The sequence below is a fragment of the Coregonus lavaretus genome (assembly GCF_964263955.1).
Source record: "Coregonus lavaretus genome assembly, chromosome: 1".
Taxonomy (NCBI): domain Eukaryota; kingdom Metazoa; phylum Chordata; class Actinopteri; order Salmoniformes; family Salmonidae; genus Coregonus; species Coregonus lavaretus.
The window spans coordinates 94,179,761-94,192,920 of record NC_139988.1 but is presented as its reverse complement, the minus strand read 5'-3'; the positions used below and the strand labels follow the sequence as shown (position 1 = coordinate 94,192,920).

At 45.6% G+C, this 13,160-nt stretch overlaps 1 protein-coding gene across 1 annotated transcript in view; it reads left to right on the top strand.

The window, feature by feature from the left end:
• LOC311134493 (signal-induced proliferation-associated 1-like protein 2) overlaps positions 1-12,583 on the top strand; it is a gene marked incomplete at both ends in the record, with an annotated part of 247,625 nt that extends 235,042 nt beyond the window's left edge. Inside the window, 1 exon segment of the mRNA XM_084168193.1 lies at positions 12,462-12,583. Within this exon segment, the coding sequence (XP_084024319.1) occupies positions 12,462-12,583 (122 nt within the window).
• Between the last annotated feature and the right edge of the window lie 577 nt (positions 12,584-13,160).

Genomic DNA, 13,160 nt, shown 5'->3' with positions numbered 1-13,160 from the left:
CTATATCTCTCTCTGTAGCCTCTAGCCAAGCTGTCTCTATATCTCTCTCTGTAGACTCTAGCCAAGCTGTGTCTCTCTATCTCTCTCTGTAGCCTCTAGCCAAGCTGCGTCTCTCTATCTCTCTCTGTAGGCTCTAGCCAAGCTGCGTCTCTCTATATCTCTCTGTAGCCTCTAGCCAAGCTGCGTCTCTCTATCTCTCTCTGTAGCCTCTATTCAAGCTGCGTCTCTCTCTCTCTCTCTGTAGCCTCTAGCCAAGCTGCGTCTCTCTATATCTCTCTGAAGCCTCTAGCCAAGCTGTGTCTCTCCATCTCTCTCTGTAGCCTCTAGCCAAGCTGCGTCTCTCTATCTCTCTCCGTAGCCTCTAGCCAAGCTGTCTCTCTATCTCTCTCTGTAGGCTCTAGCCAAGCTGTCTCTCTATCTCTCTCTGTAGCCTCTAGCCAAGCTGCGTCTCTCTATCTCTCTCTGTAGCCTCTAGCCAAGCTGCGTCTCTCTATCTCTCTCTGAAGCCTGTAGCCAAGCTGCGTCTCTCTCTATCTCTCTGTAGCCTCTAGCCAAGTTGCGTCTCTCAATCTCTCTCTGTAGCCTCTAGCCAAGCTGCGTCTCTCTATATCTCTCTGTAGCCTCTAGCCAAGCTGCGTCTCTCTATATCTCTCTGTAGCCTCTAGCCAAGCTGCGTCTCTCTATCTCTCTCTGTAGCCTCTAGTCAAGCTGCGTCTCTATATCTCTCTCTGTAGGCTCTAGCCAAGCTGCGTCTCTCTATCTCTCTCTGAAGCCTCTAGCGAAGCTGCGTCTCTCTATCTCTCTCTGTAGCCTCTAGCCAAGCTGCGTCTCTCTATCTCTCTCTGAAGCCTCTAGCCAAGCTGCGTCTCTCTTTATCTCTCTGTAGCCTCTAGCCAAGCTGCGTCTCTCTATCTCTCTCTGTAGCCTCTAGCCAAGCTGCGTCTCTCTATCTCTCTCTGAAGCCTCTAGCCAAGCTGCGTCTCTCTATATCTCTCTGTAGCCTCTAGCCAAGCTGCGTCTCTCTATCTCTCTCTGAAGCCTCTAGCCAAGCTGCGTCTCTCTATCTCTCTCTGTAGCCTCTAGCCAAGCTGCGTTTCTCTATCTCTCTCTGAAGCCTCTAGCCAAGCTGCGTCTCTCTATATCTCTCTGTAGCCTCTAGCCAAGCTGCGTCTCTCTATCTCTCTCTGTAGCCTCTAGCCAAGCTGCGTCTCTCTATCTCTCTCTGAAGCCTCTAGCCAAGCTGCGTCTCCCTATATCTCTTTGTAGCCTCTAGCCAAGCTGCGTCTCTCTATCTCTCTCTGTAGCCTCTAGCCAAGCTGCGTCTCTCTATCTCTCTCTGTAGCCTCTAGCCAAGCTGTCTCTATATCTCTCTGTAGCCTCTAGCCAAGCTGTCTCTCTATCTCTCTCTGTAGCCTCTAGCCAAGCTGCGTCTCTCTATCTCTCTCTGTAGCCTCTAGCCAAGCTGCTTCTCTCTATCTCTCTCTGTAGCCTCTAGCCAAGCTGCGTCTCTCTATCTCTCTCTGTAGCCTCTAGCCAAGCTACGTCTCTCTATCTCTCTCTGTAGGCTCTAGCCAAGCTGCGTCTCTCTATATCTCTCTGTAGCCTCTAGCCAAGCTGCGTCTCTCTATCTCTCTCTGTAGCCTCTAGTCAAGCTGCGTCTCTCTATATCTCTCTGTAGCCTCTAGCCAAGCTGCGTCTCTCTATCTCTCTCTGTAGCCTCTAGCCAAGCTGCGTCTCTCTATCTCTCTCTGTAGCCTCTAGCCAAGCTGTCTCTATATCTCTCTGTAGCCTCTAGCCAAGCTGTCTCTCTATCTCTCTCTGTAGCCTCTAGCCAAGCTGCGTCTCTATATCTCTCTGTAGGCTCTAGACAAGCTGTCTCTCTATCTCTCTCTGTAGCCTCTAGCCAAGCTGCGTCTCTCTATCTCTCTCTGTAGCCTCTAGCCAAGCTGCTTCTCTCTATCTCTCTCTGTAGCCTCTAGCCAAGCTGCGTCTCTCTATCTCTCTCTGTAGCCTCTAGCCAAGCTGCGTCTCTCTATCTCTCTCTGTAGGCTCTAGCCAAGCTGCGTCTCTCTATATCTCTCTGTAGCCTCTAGCCAAGCTGCGTCTCTCTATCTCTCTCTGTAGCCTCTAGTCAAGCTGCGTCTCTCTATATCTCTCTGAAGCCTCTAGCCAAGCTGCGTCTCTCTATCTCTCTCTGTAGCCTCTAGCCAAGCTGCGTCTCTCTATCTCTCTCAGTAGCCTCTAGCCAAGCTGCGTCTCTCTATCTCTCTCTGTAGCATCTAGCCAAGCTGCGTCTCTCTATATCTCTCTCTGTAGCCTCTAGCCAAGCTGCGTCTCTCTCTATCTCTCTCTGTAGCCTCTAGCCAAGCTGCGTCTCTCTATCTCTCTCTGTAGCCTATAGCCAAGCTGCGTCTCTCTAAATCTCTCTGTAGCCTCTAGCCAAGCTGTGTCTCTCTATCTCTCTCTGTAGCCTCTAGCCAAGCTGTCTCTATATCTCTCTCTGTAGCCTCTAGCCAAGCTGTCTCTATATCTCTCTCTGTAGACTCTAGCCAAGCTGTGTCTCTCTATCTCTCTCTGTAGCCTCTAGCCAAGCTGCGTCTCTCTATCTCTCTCTGTAGGCTCTAGCCAAGCTGCGTCTCTCTATATCTCTCTGTAGCCTCTAGCCAAGCTGCGTCTCTCTATCTCTCTCTGTAGCCTCTATTCAAGCTGCGTCTCTCTCTCTCTCTCTGTAGCCTCTAGCCAAGCTGCGTCTCTCTATATCTCTCTGTAGCATCTAGCCAAGCTGCGTCTCTCTATCTCTCTCTGTAGGCTCTAGCCAAGCTGCGTCTCTCTATCTCTCTCTGTAGGCTCTAGCCAAGCTGTGTCTCTATCTCTCTCTGTAGCCTCTAGCCAAGCTGCGTCTCTCTCTATTTCTCTGTAGCCTCTAGCCAAGCTGCGTCTCTCTATCTCTCTCTGAAGCCTCTAGCCAAGCTGTGTCTCTCCATCTCTCTCTGTAGCCTCTAGCCAAGCTGCGTCTCTCTATCTCTCTCCGTAGCCTCTAGCCAAGCTGTCTCTCTATCTCTCTCTGTAGGCTCTAGCCAAGCTGTCTCTCTATCTCTCTCTGTAGCCTCTAGCCAAGCTGCGTCTCTCTATCTCTCTCTGTAGCCTCTAGCCAAGCTGCGTCTCTCTATCTCTCTCTGAAGCCTGTAGCCAAGCTGCGTCTCTCTCTATCTCTCTGTAGCCTCTAGCCAAGTTGCGTCTCTCAATCTCTCTCTGTAGCCTCTAGCCAAGCTGCGTCTCTCTATATCTCTCTGTAGCCTCTAGCCAAGCTGCGTCTCTCTATATCTCTCTGTAGCCTCTAGCCAAGCTGCGTCTCTCTATCTCTCTCTGTAGCCTCTAGTCAAGCTGCGTCTCTATATCTCTCTCTGTAGGCTCTAGCCAAGCTGCGTCTCTCTATCTCTCTCTGAAGCCTCTAGCGAAGCTGCGTCTCTCTATCTCTCTCTGTAGCCTCTAGCCAAGCTGCGTCTCTCTATCTCTCTCTGAAGCCTCTAGCCAAGCTGCGTCTCTCTTTATCTCTCTGTAGCCTCTAGCCAAGCTGCGTCTCTCTATCTCTCTCTGTAGCCTCTAGCCAAGCTGCGTCTCTCTATCTCTCTCTGAAGCCTCTAGCCAAGCTGCGTCTCTCTATATCTCTTTGTAGCCTCTAGCCAAGCTGCGTCTCTCTATCTCTCTCTGAAGCCTCTAGCCAAGCTGCGTCTCTCTATCTCTCTCTGTAGCCTCTAGCCAAGCTGCGTTTCTCTATCTCTCTCTGAAGCCTGTAGCCAAGCTGCGTCTCTCTATATCTCTCTGTAGCCTCTAGCCAAGCTGCGTCTCTCTATCTCTCTCTGTAGCCTCTAGCCAAGCTGCGTCTCTCTATCTCTCTCTGAAGCCTCTAGCCAAGCTGCGTCTCCCTATATCTCTCTGTAGCCTCTAGCCAAGCTGCGTCTCTCTATCTCTCTCTGTAGCCTCTAGCCAAGCTGCGTCTCTCTATCTCTCTCTGTAGCCTCTAGCCAAGCTGTCTCTATATCTCTCTGTAGCCTCTAGCCAAGCTGTCTCTCTATCTCTCTCTGTAGCCTCTAGCCAAGCTGCGTCTCTCTATCTCTCTCTGTAGCCTCTAGCCAAGCTGCTTCTCTCTATCTCTCTCTGTAGCCTCTAGCCAAGCTGCGTCTCTCTATCTCTCTCTGTAGCCTCTAGCCAAGCTACGTCTCTCTATCTCTCTCTGTAGGCTCTAGCCAAGCTGCGTCTCTCTATATCTCTCTGTAGCCTCTAGCCAAGCTGCGTCTCTCTATCTCTCTCTGTAGCCTCTAGTCAAGCTGCGTCTCTCTATATCTCTCTGTAGCCTCTAGCCAAGCTGCGTCTCTCTATCTCTCTCTGTAGCCTCTAGCCAAGCTGCGTCTCTATCTCTCTCTGTAGCCTCTAGTCAAGCTGCGTCTCTCTATCTCTCTCTGTAGCCTCTAGCCAAGCTGCGTCTCTCTATATCTCTCTGTAGCCTCTAGCCAAGCTGCGTCTCTCTATCTCTCTCTGTAGCCTCTAGTCAAGCTGCGTCTCTCTATCTCTCTCTGTAGCCTCTAGCCAAGCTGTCTCTATATCTCTCTGTAGCCTCTAGCCAAGCTGTCTCTCTATCTCTCTCTGTAGCCTCTAGCCAAGCTGCGTCTCTATATCTCTCTGTAGGCTCTAGACAAGCTGTCTCTCTATCTCTCTCTGTAGCCTCTAGCCAAGCTGTGTCTCTCTATCTCTCTCTGTAGCCTCTAGCCAAGCTGCGTCTCTCTATCTCTCTCTGTAGCCTCTAGCCAAGCTGCGTCTCTCTATATCTCTCTGTAGCCTCTAGCCAAGCTGCGTCTCTCTATCTCTCTCTGTAGCCTCTAGCCAAGCTGCGTCTCTCTATCTCTCTCTGTAGTCTCTAGCCAAGCTGCGTCTCTCTATATCTCTCTGTAGCCTCTAGCCAAGCTGCATCTCTCTATTTCTCTCTGTAGCCTCTAGCCAAGCTGTGTCTCTATTTCTCTCTGTAGGCTCTAGACAAGCTGTCTCTCTATCTCTCTCTGTAGCCTCTAGCCAAGCTGCGTCTCTCTAACTCTCTCTGTAGCCTCTAGCCAAGCTGCGTCTCTCTATCTCTCTCTGTAGGCTCTAGCCAAGCTGCGTCTCTCTATATCTCTCTGTAGTCTCTAGCCAAGCTGTGTCTCTCTATATCTCTCTGTAGGCTCTAGCCAAGCTGCGTCTCTCTATATCTCTCTGTAGGCTTTAGCCAAGCTGCGTCTCTCTATATCTCTCTGTAGGCTCTAGCCAAGCTGCGTCTCTCTCTGTAGCCTCTAGCCAAGCTGCGTTTCTCTATATCTCTCTGTAGTCTCTAGCCAAGCTGCGTCTCTCTATATCTCTCTGAAGCCTCTAGCCAAGCTGCGTCTCTCTATCTCTATGGTACATAGTATTGTCATCCTACATGTGGTGATGTATAGTGATGTCATCCTACATGTGGTGATATATAGTGATGTCATCCTACATGTGGTGATATATAGTGATGTCATCCTACATGTGGTGATGTATATTGATGTCATCCTACATGTGGTGATATATAGTGATGTCATCCTTTTACAATATTGTAATTCATAAACAGGGAGAGAGTTAATGTGATCAAGTTATGTAAGGAAGTTGTTTTACCCTGTTTCTGCTCACTGGTAAAAAGACAGGGATTGTTTACATAATTATTCCCAAACATACGCTCTCTCGCTCTCTTTAATATTCTTCCTCTCTTCAATACTCTGCCATCTCCCTCTCCCTCTCTTCAATACTCTGCCATCTCTCTCTCTCTCTCTCTCCCTCTCCCTCTCCCTCTCCCTCTCCCTCTCCCTCTCCCTCTCCCTCTCTCGGCTTACAGGCCATTCTGTTTTTGATTGCCGTCCAGGAATATGGAACATGAAAATCCCTGAAAATGAAACCGCTTTTCACAGCAGCCTTTTTGTTATGTGTGTGCCAGACTCAGTCTATGTATGAGTCCCAAATTGCACCATATTCCCATAGGGCTCTTGTCTAAAGTAGTGCCCTATATAGGGAATAGGGTGCGATTTGGGATACATTTAAGTCTCTGTCTCTCCTTTCGTGGAACTGTTTTGTTTCATCTTTGTGACGCAGCCTGTGAACACGGAGGGAAACCTCCATTCATATGTAAATAAGGGACTGCTCTCCCTAACCTTCTGTAACCCTCTGAGCCTGATCTAACCAGTTAACACAGGCTCTGTTCCCTATATAGTGCCCAAATGGTTCCTGGGCAACAGTAGTGCACTATGTAGGGGATAGGGGTCATTCCATACACACTCAGGGTTACAGACAGGGGCTAATGTCTCAGAGAACATTTGGTTTGAGGGTACATTTATGGAAGATTCTCCTTAAAGCTGTGATCAGCAGTTGGAACAATAACAAACCCTACTCCCACCCCCTGTTTCAGTACAAAAGCTGAGGGATGGAGCTGGAGAAATGTAACCACTCTCAGATTAATAGACAGAGCTATGGATGCAAGGACGGACCATCCATGACATCACAAAGATCGTTTTAACCATGTTATGAGGCTATACAGTGTTGTTTACATTGACAAACAATCGAGTAAAACCAGCTTAGGTTCTGATGGGGTGTGACAGTTGAACTAAGCTCATGAGGTATTTATAAGTTATATTATTCAAGAATCAATGGGTACATTGCCTGAATTCAGAAGACCAACACTGGATGAAGCAACTGCATATTGCCCGTTTAATCTGCTTCTATTAATTATGCAGATGCCTTGATCTGGGGCTAGAGTGGGGGAGGATGAGAATGGGGGAGACAGGGAGAGAGAGAGAGAGAAAAGCATAATGTGTTGAACTGAGCTATCCTCAGGGTTAGGTAATGTTTTCCATTGGGAGAACAGCAGGCTTAGAGCTGGTCTGGTGTAGGCCTAAACAGCCTGATTCAGACCTTCTAGGAGCAGCTGGCTCTTCAGACACTGGGGAGAGGAGAGGAGAGGAGAGGAGAGGAGAGGAGAGGAGAGGAGAGGAGAGGAGAGGAGAGGAGAGGAGAGGAGAGGAGAGGAGAGGAGAGGAGAGGAGAGGAGAGGAGAGGAGAATTTGTGAATGTTTATTAGGATCCCATTAGCTAACGCCGTAATGTTAGCTAATCTTCCTGGGGTCCAAAACCAATTAATAAGACTTTACAAACATTTAACAAGTAGACAATACAGACAATTACAATACCTGACAAGTAACACATTTTACATTCAGTTGATGCTTTCAATTTCCTGTCACATGGTCTACCTCACTAGATGGTCTTTAAAAAAATTATTGAAGGTGGATTTACTTTTTGCCTGAGAAAATTGATTGGTAAAGAGTTCCATTCAGCTATGGCTCTACATAAAACTATAGATTTAAGGTGATTTGTCTTTTGCTTCGGTTGTCTTAGATGCCCTGAATTTACAGTTGAAGTCGGAAGTTTACATACACCTTAGCCAAATACATTTAAACTCAGTTTTTCACAATTCCTGACATTTAATCCTAGTAAAAATTCCCTGTTTGAGTTCAGTTAGGATCACCACTTCATTTTAAGAATGTGAAATGTCAGAATAATAGTAGAGAGAATGATTTATTTCAGCTTTTATTTCTTTCATCACATTCCCAGTGGGTCAGAAGTTTACATACACTCAATTAGTATTTGGTAACATTGCCTTTAAATTGTTTAACTTGGGTCAAACGTTTTGGGTAACCTTCCACAAGCTTCCCACAATCAGTTGGGTACCTTCAGGCATTTGGATATTGCTCCCAAGGATGAACCAGACTTGTGGAGGTCTACAAAAAAATGTCTGAGGTCTTGGCTGATTAATTTTTTTGATTTTCCCATGATGTCAAGCAAAGATGCACTGTGTTTGAAGGTAGGCCTTGAAATACATCCACAGGTACACCTCCAATTGACTCAAATTGTGTAAATTAGCCTATCAGAAGCTTCTAAAGGCATGACATCATTTTCTGGAATTTTCCAAGCTGTTTAAAGGCCCAGTCAACTTAGTGTATGTAAACCTCTGACCCACTGGAATTGTGATACAGTGAATTATAAGTGAAATAATCTGTCTGTAAACTATTTTTGGAAAAATTACTTGTGTCATGCACAAAGTAGATCTACTAACCGACTTGCCAAAATTATAGTTTGTTAACAAGAAATTTGTGGAGTGGTTTAAAAACGAGTTATAATGACTCCAACCGAAGAGGATGTAAACTTCCGACTTCAACTGTACCTGTCTGGTTGGTGGTTATGTGTGTTGCTAGTATGTACTAACTGGTCTGAATTATTTTTTATTTTTTTATATATATATAGCATTCCTAAAGAAAATCAGCAGACTGGATAGTAATTTGTTTTCAAAGTGAAGCCATGAGAGATTCTGATGCATTTGGATAATATTCATACGGATAGAGCAATGAAGAGGCAGCCCTGTTTTGAGCGATTTATCTTTTCTAGATCTTTCTTTGCTGCAGATGACCATATAACTGGACAGCACTCTAGGTGTGAGATGACCAGGGATTGAATCACCTGATTCAGAGTGCTAGATGTTACATACTCGGAACATTTTCTTGTAACAGCAATTCCCTTACTCATCTAAATAACAATATTATCTATGTGTTCTGACCATGATAAAGCTGTGTCCAACATGACGCCTAGTAGTGTTGTTTTTTCCCCTTGCTCTACATGTGTTCTATTCAACGACAAATTCAGTTGGGGATCATCAGCAAGCATATATCTTGAGCCAAATACAATACATTTAGTTTCAGAAATGTTCAACACCAATTTGTTCTTATCAACCCACTCAGACACCATTCTTAGTTCACTACTCATTACACCTGTTAGCTCATTACATTCTGATGCTGCGCTATACATTGTAGAGTCATCAGCATACATTACCACTCTTGCTTTGTTCATTGCTGAAGGTAAAGCATTAGTAAAGATAGAGAAGTGGGCCTAGGCAGCTTCCCTGAGGAACACCACAGTGTATATCTTTACTGTTTGAAAAGCTACTATTAAAGAACACTTTTTGACTTCTCCTGGAGAGATAGCTTTCCATCCAGGATAGAGCTGCAGACTTAAAACCATAACATTTGAGTTTACCTAGTAACAGTTCATCATCAATTACATCAAAAGCAGCACTGAAATCTAGCAACACTGCACCAACTAACTTCCTGTCATCCATACTCTTTAGCCAATAATCTGTCATTGTGCTAAGGCCGTAACTCGTAGAATGCCCTTCTTTGTCTGCATGCTGGAAACCCGTTATCAGACCATTACGTGAGAAATAATCCTTGATTTGTACAAGATACCATTTTTTCCCCAAGAATTTACTTAACACCGGCAGCAAGGTAGTGGAATAACCTTTGACTCTTTCCAGACTTCTGGGCACACCCCATACATCAAGCACATAGAAATATTGTTTGACTGCACTAGACAGCATATTTCATGAATCTTGTTCCTTAAACTGCATATATTCAAGTGAGCAATTAACAGACCTTTCTTTGGTAGATTTACAGTATTTATTTATATGTCCAAACAAGAATCAGCAGTTGGAATCTGAGAGAGAGATAATCAGTCAGTGTGTGTGGGTGGGTGGGTGTGGGTGGGTGTGGGTGGGTGGGTGTGTGGGTGGGTGGGGGTGTGTGGGTGTGGGTGGGTGTGTGGGTGGGTGGGTGGGTGGGTGTGGATGTGGGTGGGTGGGGGTGGGTGTGGGTGTGGGTGGGTGGGGTTGTGTGTGTGGGTGTGGGTGGGTGTGTGGGTGTGTGGGTGTGTGTGTGGGTGTGGGTGTGTGTGTGTGGGTGGGTGGGGTTGTGTGTGTGTGTGTGTGGGTGTGTGTGTGTGTGGGTGTGTGTGTGGGTGTGGGTGTGTGTGTGTGTGTGGGTGTGTGTGTGTGTGTGGGTGGGGGCTGGAATTACTTGTGTCTGTCGCTCCTCCTAACTCCTTGGGAGGGGGGGTGAACAATCAGTTTGTCATACCTCAGGGAGGCTATGTCACCTCATTCTCTTGCAGTCTTCATAGCTGGTATTAGTTCCTTTCTTCTTTGACGGACTGCATCAGAGAAATCCTCATTGATGTAGATGTAGGACCCTTTAAGGTATTTTACTTTTTCAAGGACTGCAAGCTTATCCTTGAACCTGAGGATTTTCACTACAATTGGCCTGGGTCTGGTTCCATTGGCACCACCATTGGCACCACTAGTGCCCCCTGGTTTCCCAGACCGGTGAGCACCTTCCAGCTCAACCTGTTGATCCAATTGTAGCTTCTCAGAAAACAGCTTTCGAACTTTGTCCTTTGATTCAGCCCATGTCTCACTTTGTCTCTCCTGGATACCATCTATTACAAGATTATTTCTCCTCGATTGTCCACCCAGGTAATCAGCCTTCCCAGACATGTTCTGGAGGCCCTCCCTGACTGTGGTGATTTCATTCCTCATAGAGGAACAGTTTCTGGTGTGGTCTTCAATACATCCACATCCTTCTGTGTGAACTGAAGGCTTGTTTTAATGTCTTGTACATCTTTGGTCAGGTCGTCCAGCCGTTTGTTGGTAGACTCCATGATCGTTTGAATGAAGCTTTTAAAGTTGTTTTCCTGCTGAAGTATCATTTACTTATAAAAATACTTTCTGCTTCTCCAGGAGTCCACGTACCTGCCCAGCAGAGATGTGATCCTCGTCTTTTTTAGGAGGCATGGCAGTACTAATAGTAGGGCGAGCCCACAATTCACTCCGTAAAATGACAAATAGAAAGGGACAAATGGAAGTGCGGCCCTAGCCACAAGGGCTAACCGCTTAGCGGGCTTGGTATCCGGCAGTAGTAGAGCATGTTGCATAGCTTGATAGCTAGCAGCTAGGCTAGCTGTAGTAGAGCATGTTGCCTAGCTTGATAGCTAGCAGCTAGGCTAGCTGTAGTAGAGCATGTTGCCTAGCTTGATAGCTAGCAGCTAGGCTAGCTGTAGTAGAGCATGTTGCCTAGCTTGATAGCTAGCAGCTAGGCTAGCTGTAGTAGAGCATGTTGCCTAGCTTGATAGCTAGCAGCTAGGCTAGCTGTAGTAGAGCATGTTGCCTAGCTTGATAGCTAGCAGCTAGGCTAGCTGTAGTAGAGCATGTTGCATAGCTTGATAGCTAGCAGCTAGGCTAGCTGTAGTAGAGCATGTTGCCTAGCTTGATAGCTAGCAGCTAGGCTAGCTGCTTCGCCAATGTAGTACCACCTTGTTTGAGCAAGGATCCCGGGACATATATCAGCGGTCCCAGCGTTAACGCTAACTGCGTCGCAGGATCCAGATATGAATAGGAAAACTATTATAAACTTTTATTAGCTAACTAGGTAGTTTGTTGTTACAGTAAAACAAGAGGAGAGGGGGGAGATGCTCCTTGTATAGTCAGTTAGGGAGGGGTTTTGCTGTTCATTTGATTTCTCAAGCTTTATTTCGATCTCATTTTACATTTTAGTCATTTAGCAGACGCTCTTATCCAGAGCGACTTACAGTTAGTGCATACATTATTTTCTATATTTATCATACTGGCCCCCCATGGGAATCGAACCCACAACCCTGGCATTGCAAACGCCATGCTCTACCAACTGAGCTACATCCCTGCCGGCCATTCCCTCCCCTACCCTGGGCCAATTGTGCGCCGCCCCATGGGTCTCCCGGTCACGGCCGGCTACGACAGAGCCTGGATTCGAACCATAGCACAGCTAGCACTGTGATGCAGTGCCTTAGACAACTGCGCCACTCGGGAGTCACCGAGCTTGAGCTTGAGCTTGACGAAGAACTCATAGGCCTATATGTGTGACTGTGAATGATCAGTCGAAGAATAAAAAACTTACCGAAAGTAATCAATATAACAAAACCCAACTTACATAAAGTAATCGATATATTTAAACCCAAATTACTTAAAATAATTGATATAATAAAACCCAACTTACTTAAAGTAATCAATATAATTGTCACAGCGACGTGTATGCGGTAGGCAAAGTCAAGAGCAGGACACCGAGCTACTGGCAGAAACTTTACTGGATGCAGTGCAAATACAAAGTACACAGGCAACCTCAAACAGCGAGGAAATAATAAGACCTGCACACATGGGCAACTGCCACAAAGACCAAAACAATTACGCACAATACACAATGAGAAACAGAGGGTTATAAAGGGAACACAATACAACATAATGGGAAACAGGTGTAAACAATAAAGACCAAACAAGACAAACACCGAAACATCGATCGGAAGCAGCTAGTATCCGGGGACGACGAACGCCAAAGCCAGCCCGAGCAAGGAGGAGGAGCAGCCTCGGCTGAATCTGTGACAATAATAAAGCACAACTGTCTTAAACTGTCTGTATGGTTATATGTTGTTGATTGGAGTTTGTTATAGATGCATGCTAACATTAAACAATTTTGTAATTGAGCCTGTTTCCTGTTTACTGTGTGTTCCAGACCAGCGGGAGGGATCTTTCTGCTCCATGACAGACATGCAGAGGGCAGAGGCACTCCAGATCTCACAGGAACTGACAAGACGTGTGGCTGCAGCGGAGGGGGCTGCCCTGGAGGCAGGGTAAGAACCTCATCACTAGCAATACACATACCATACTATACTATACTATACTATACCATACAATACTATACCATACCATACCATACCATACTATACTATACTATACTATACCATACTATACTATACTATACTATACTATACTATACTATACTATACTATACCATACTATACTATACTATACTATACTATACTATACTATACTATACCATACTATACTATACTATACTATACCATACTATACTATACTATACTATACTATACTATACTATACTATACTATACTATACTATACTATACCATACTATACTATACGATACGATACTATACTATACTATACTATACTATACTATACCATACTATACTATACTATACTATACTATACTATACTATACTATACTATACTATACGATACTATACTATACCATACTATACTATACTATACTATACTATACTATACTATACTATACTATACTATACCATACTATACCATACTATACCCATACTATACCATACCATACCATACTATACCATACTATACCATACCATACCATACCATAACATACTATACCATACTATACCATA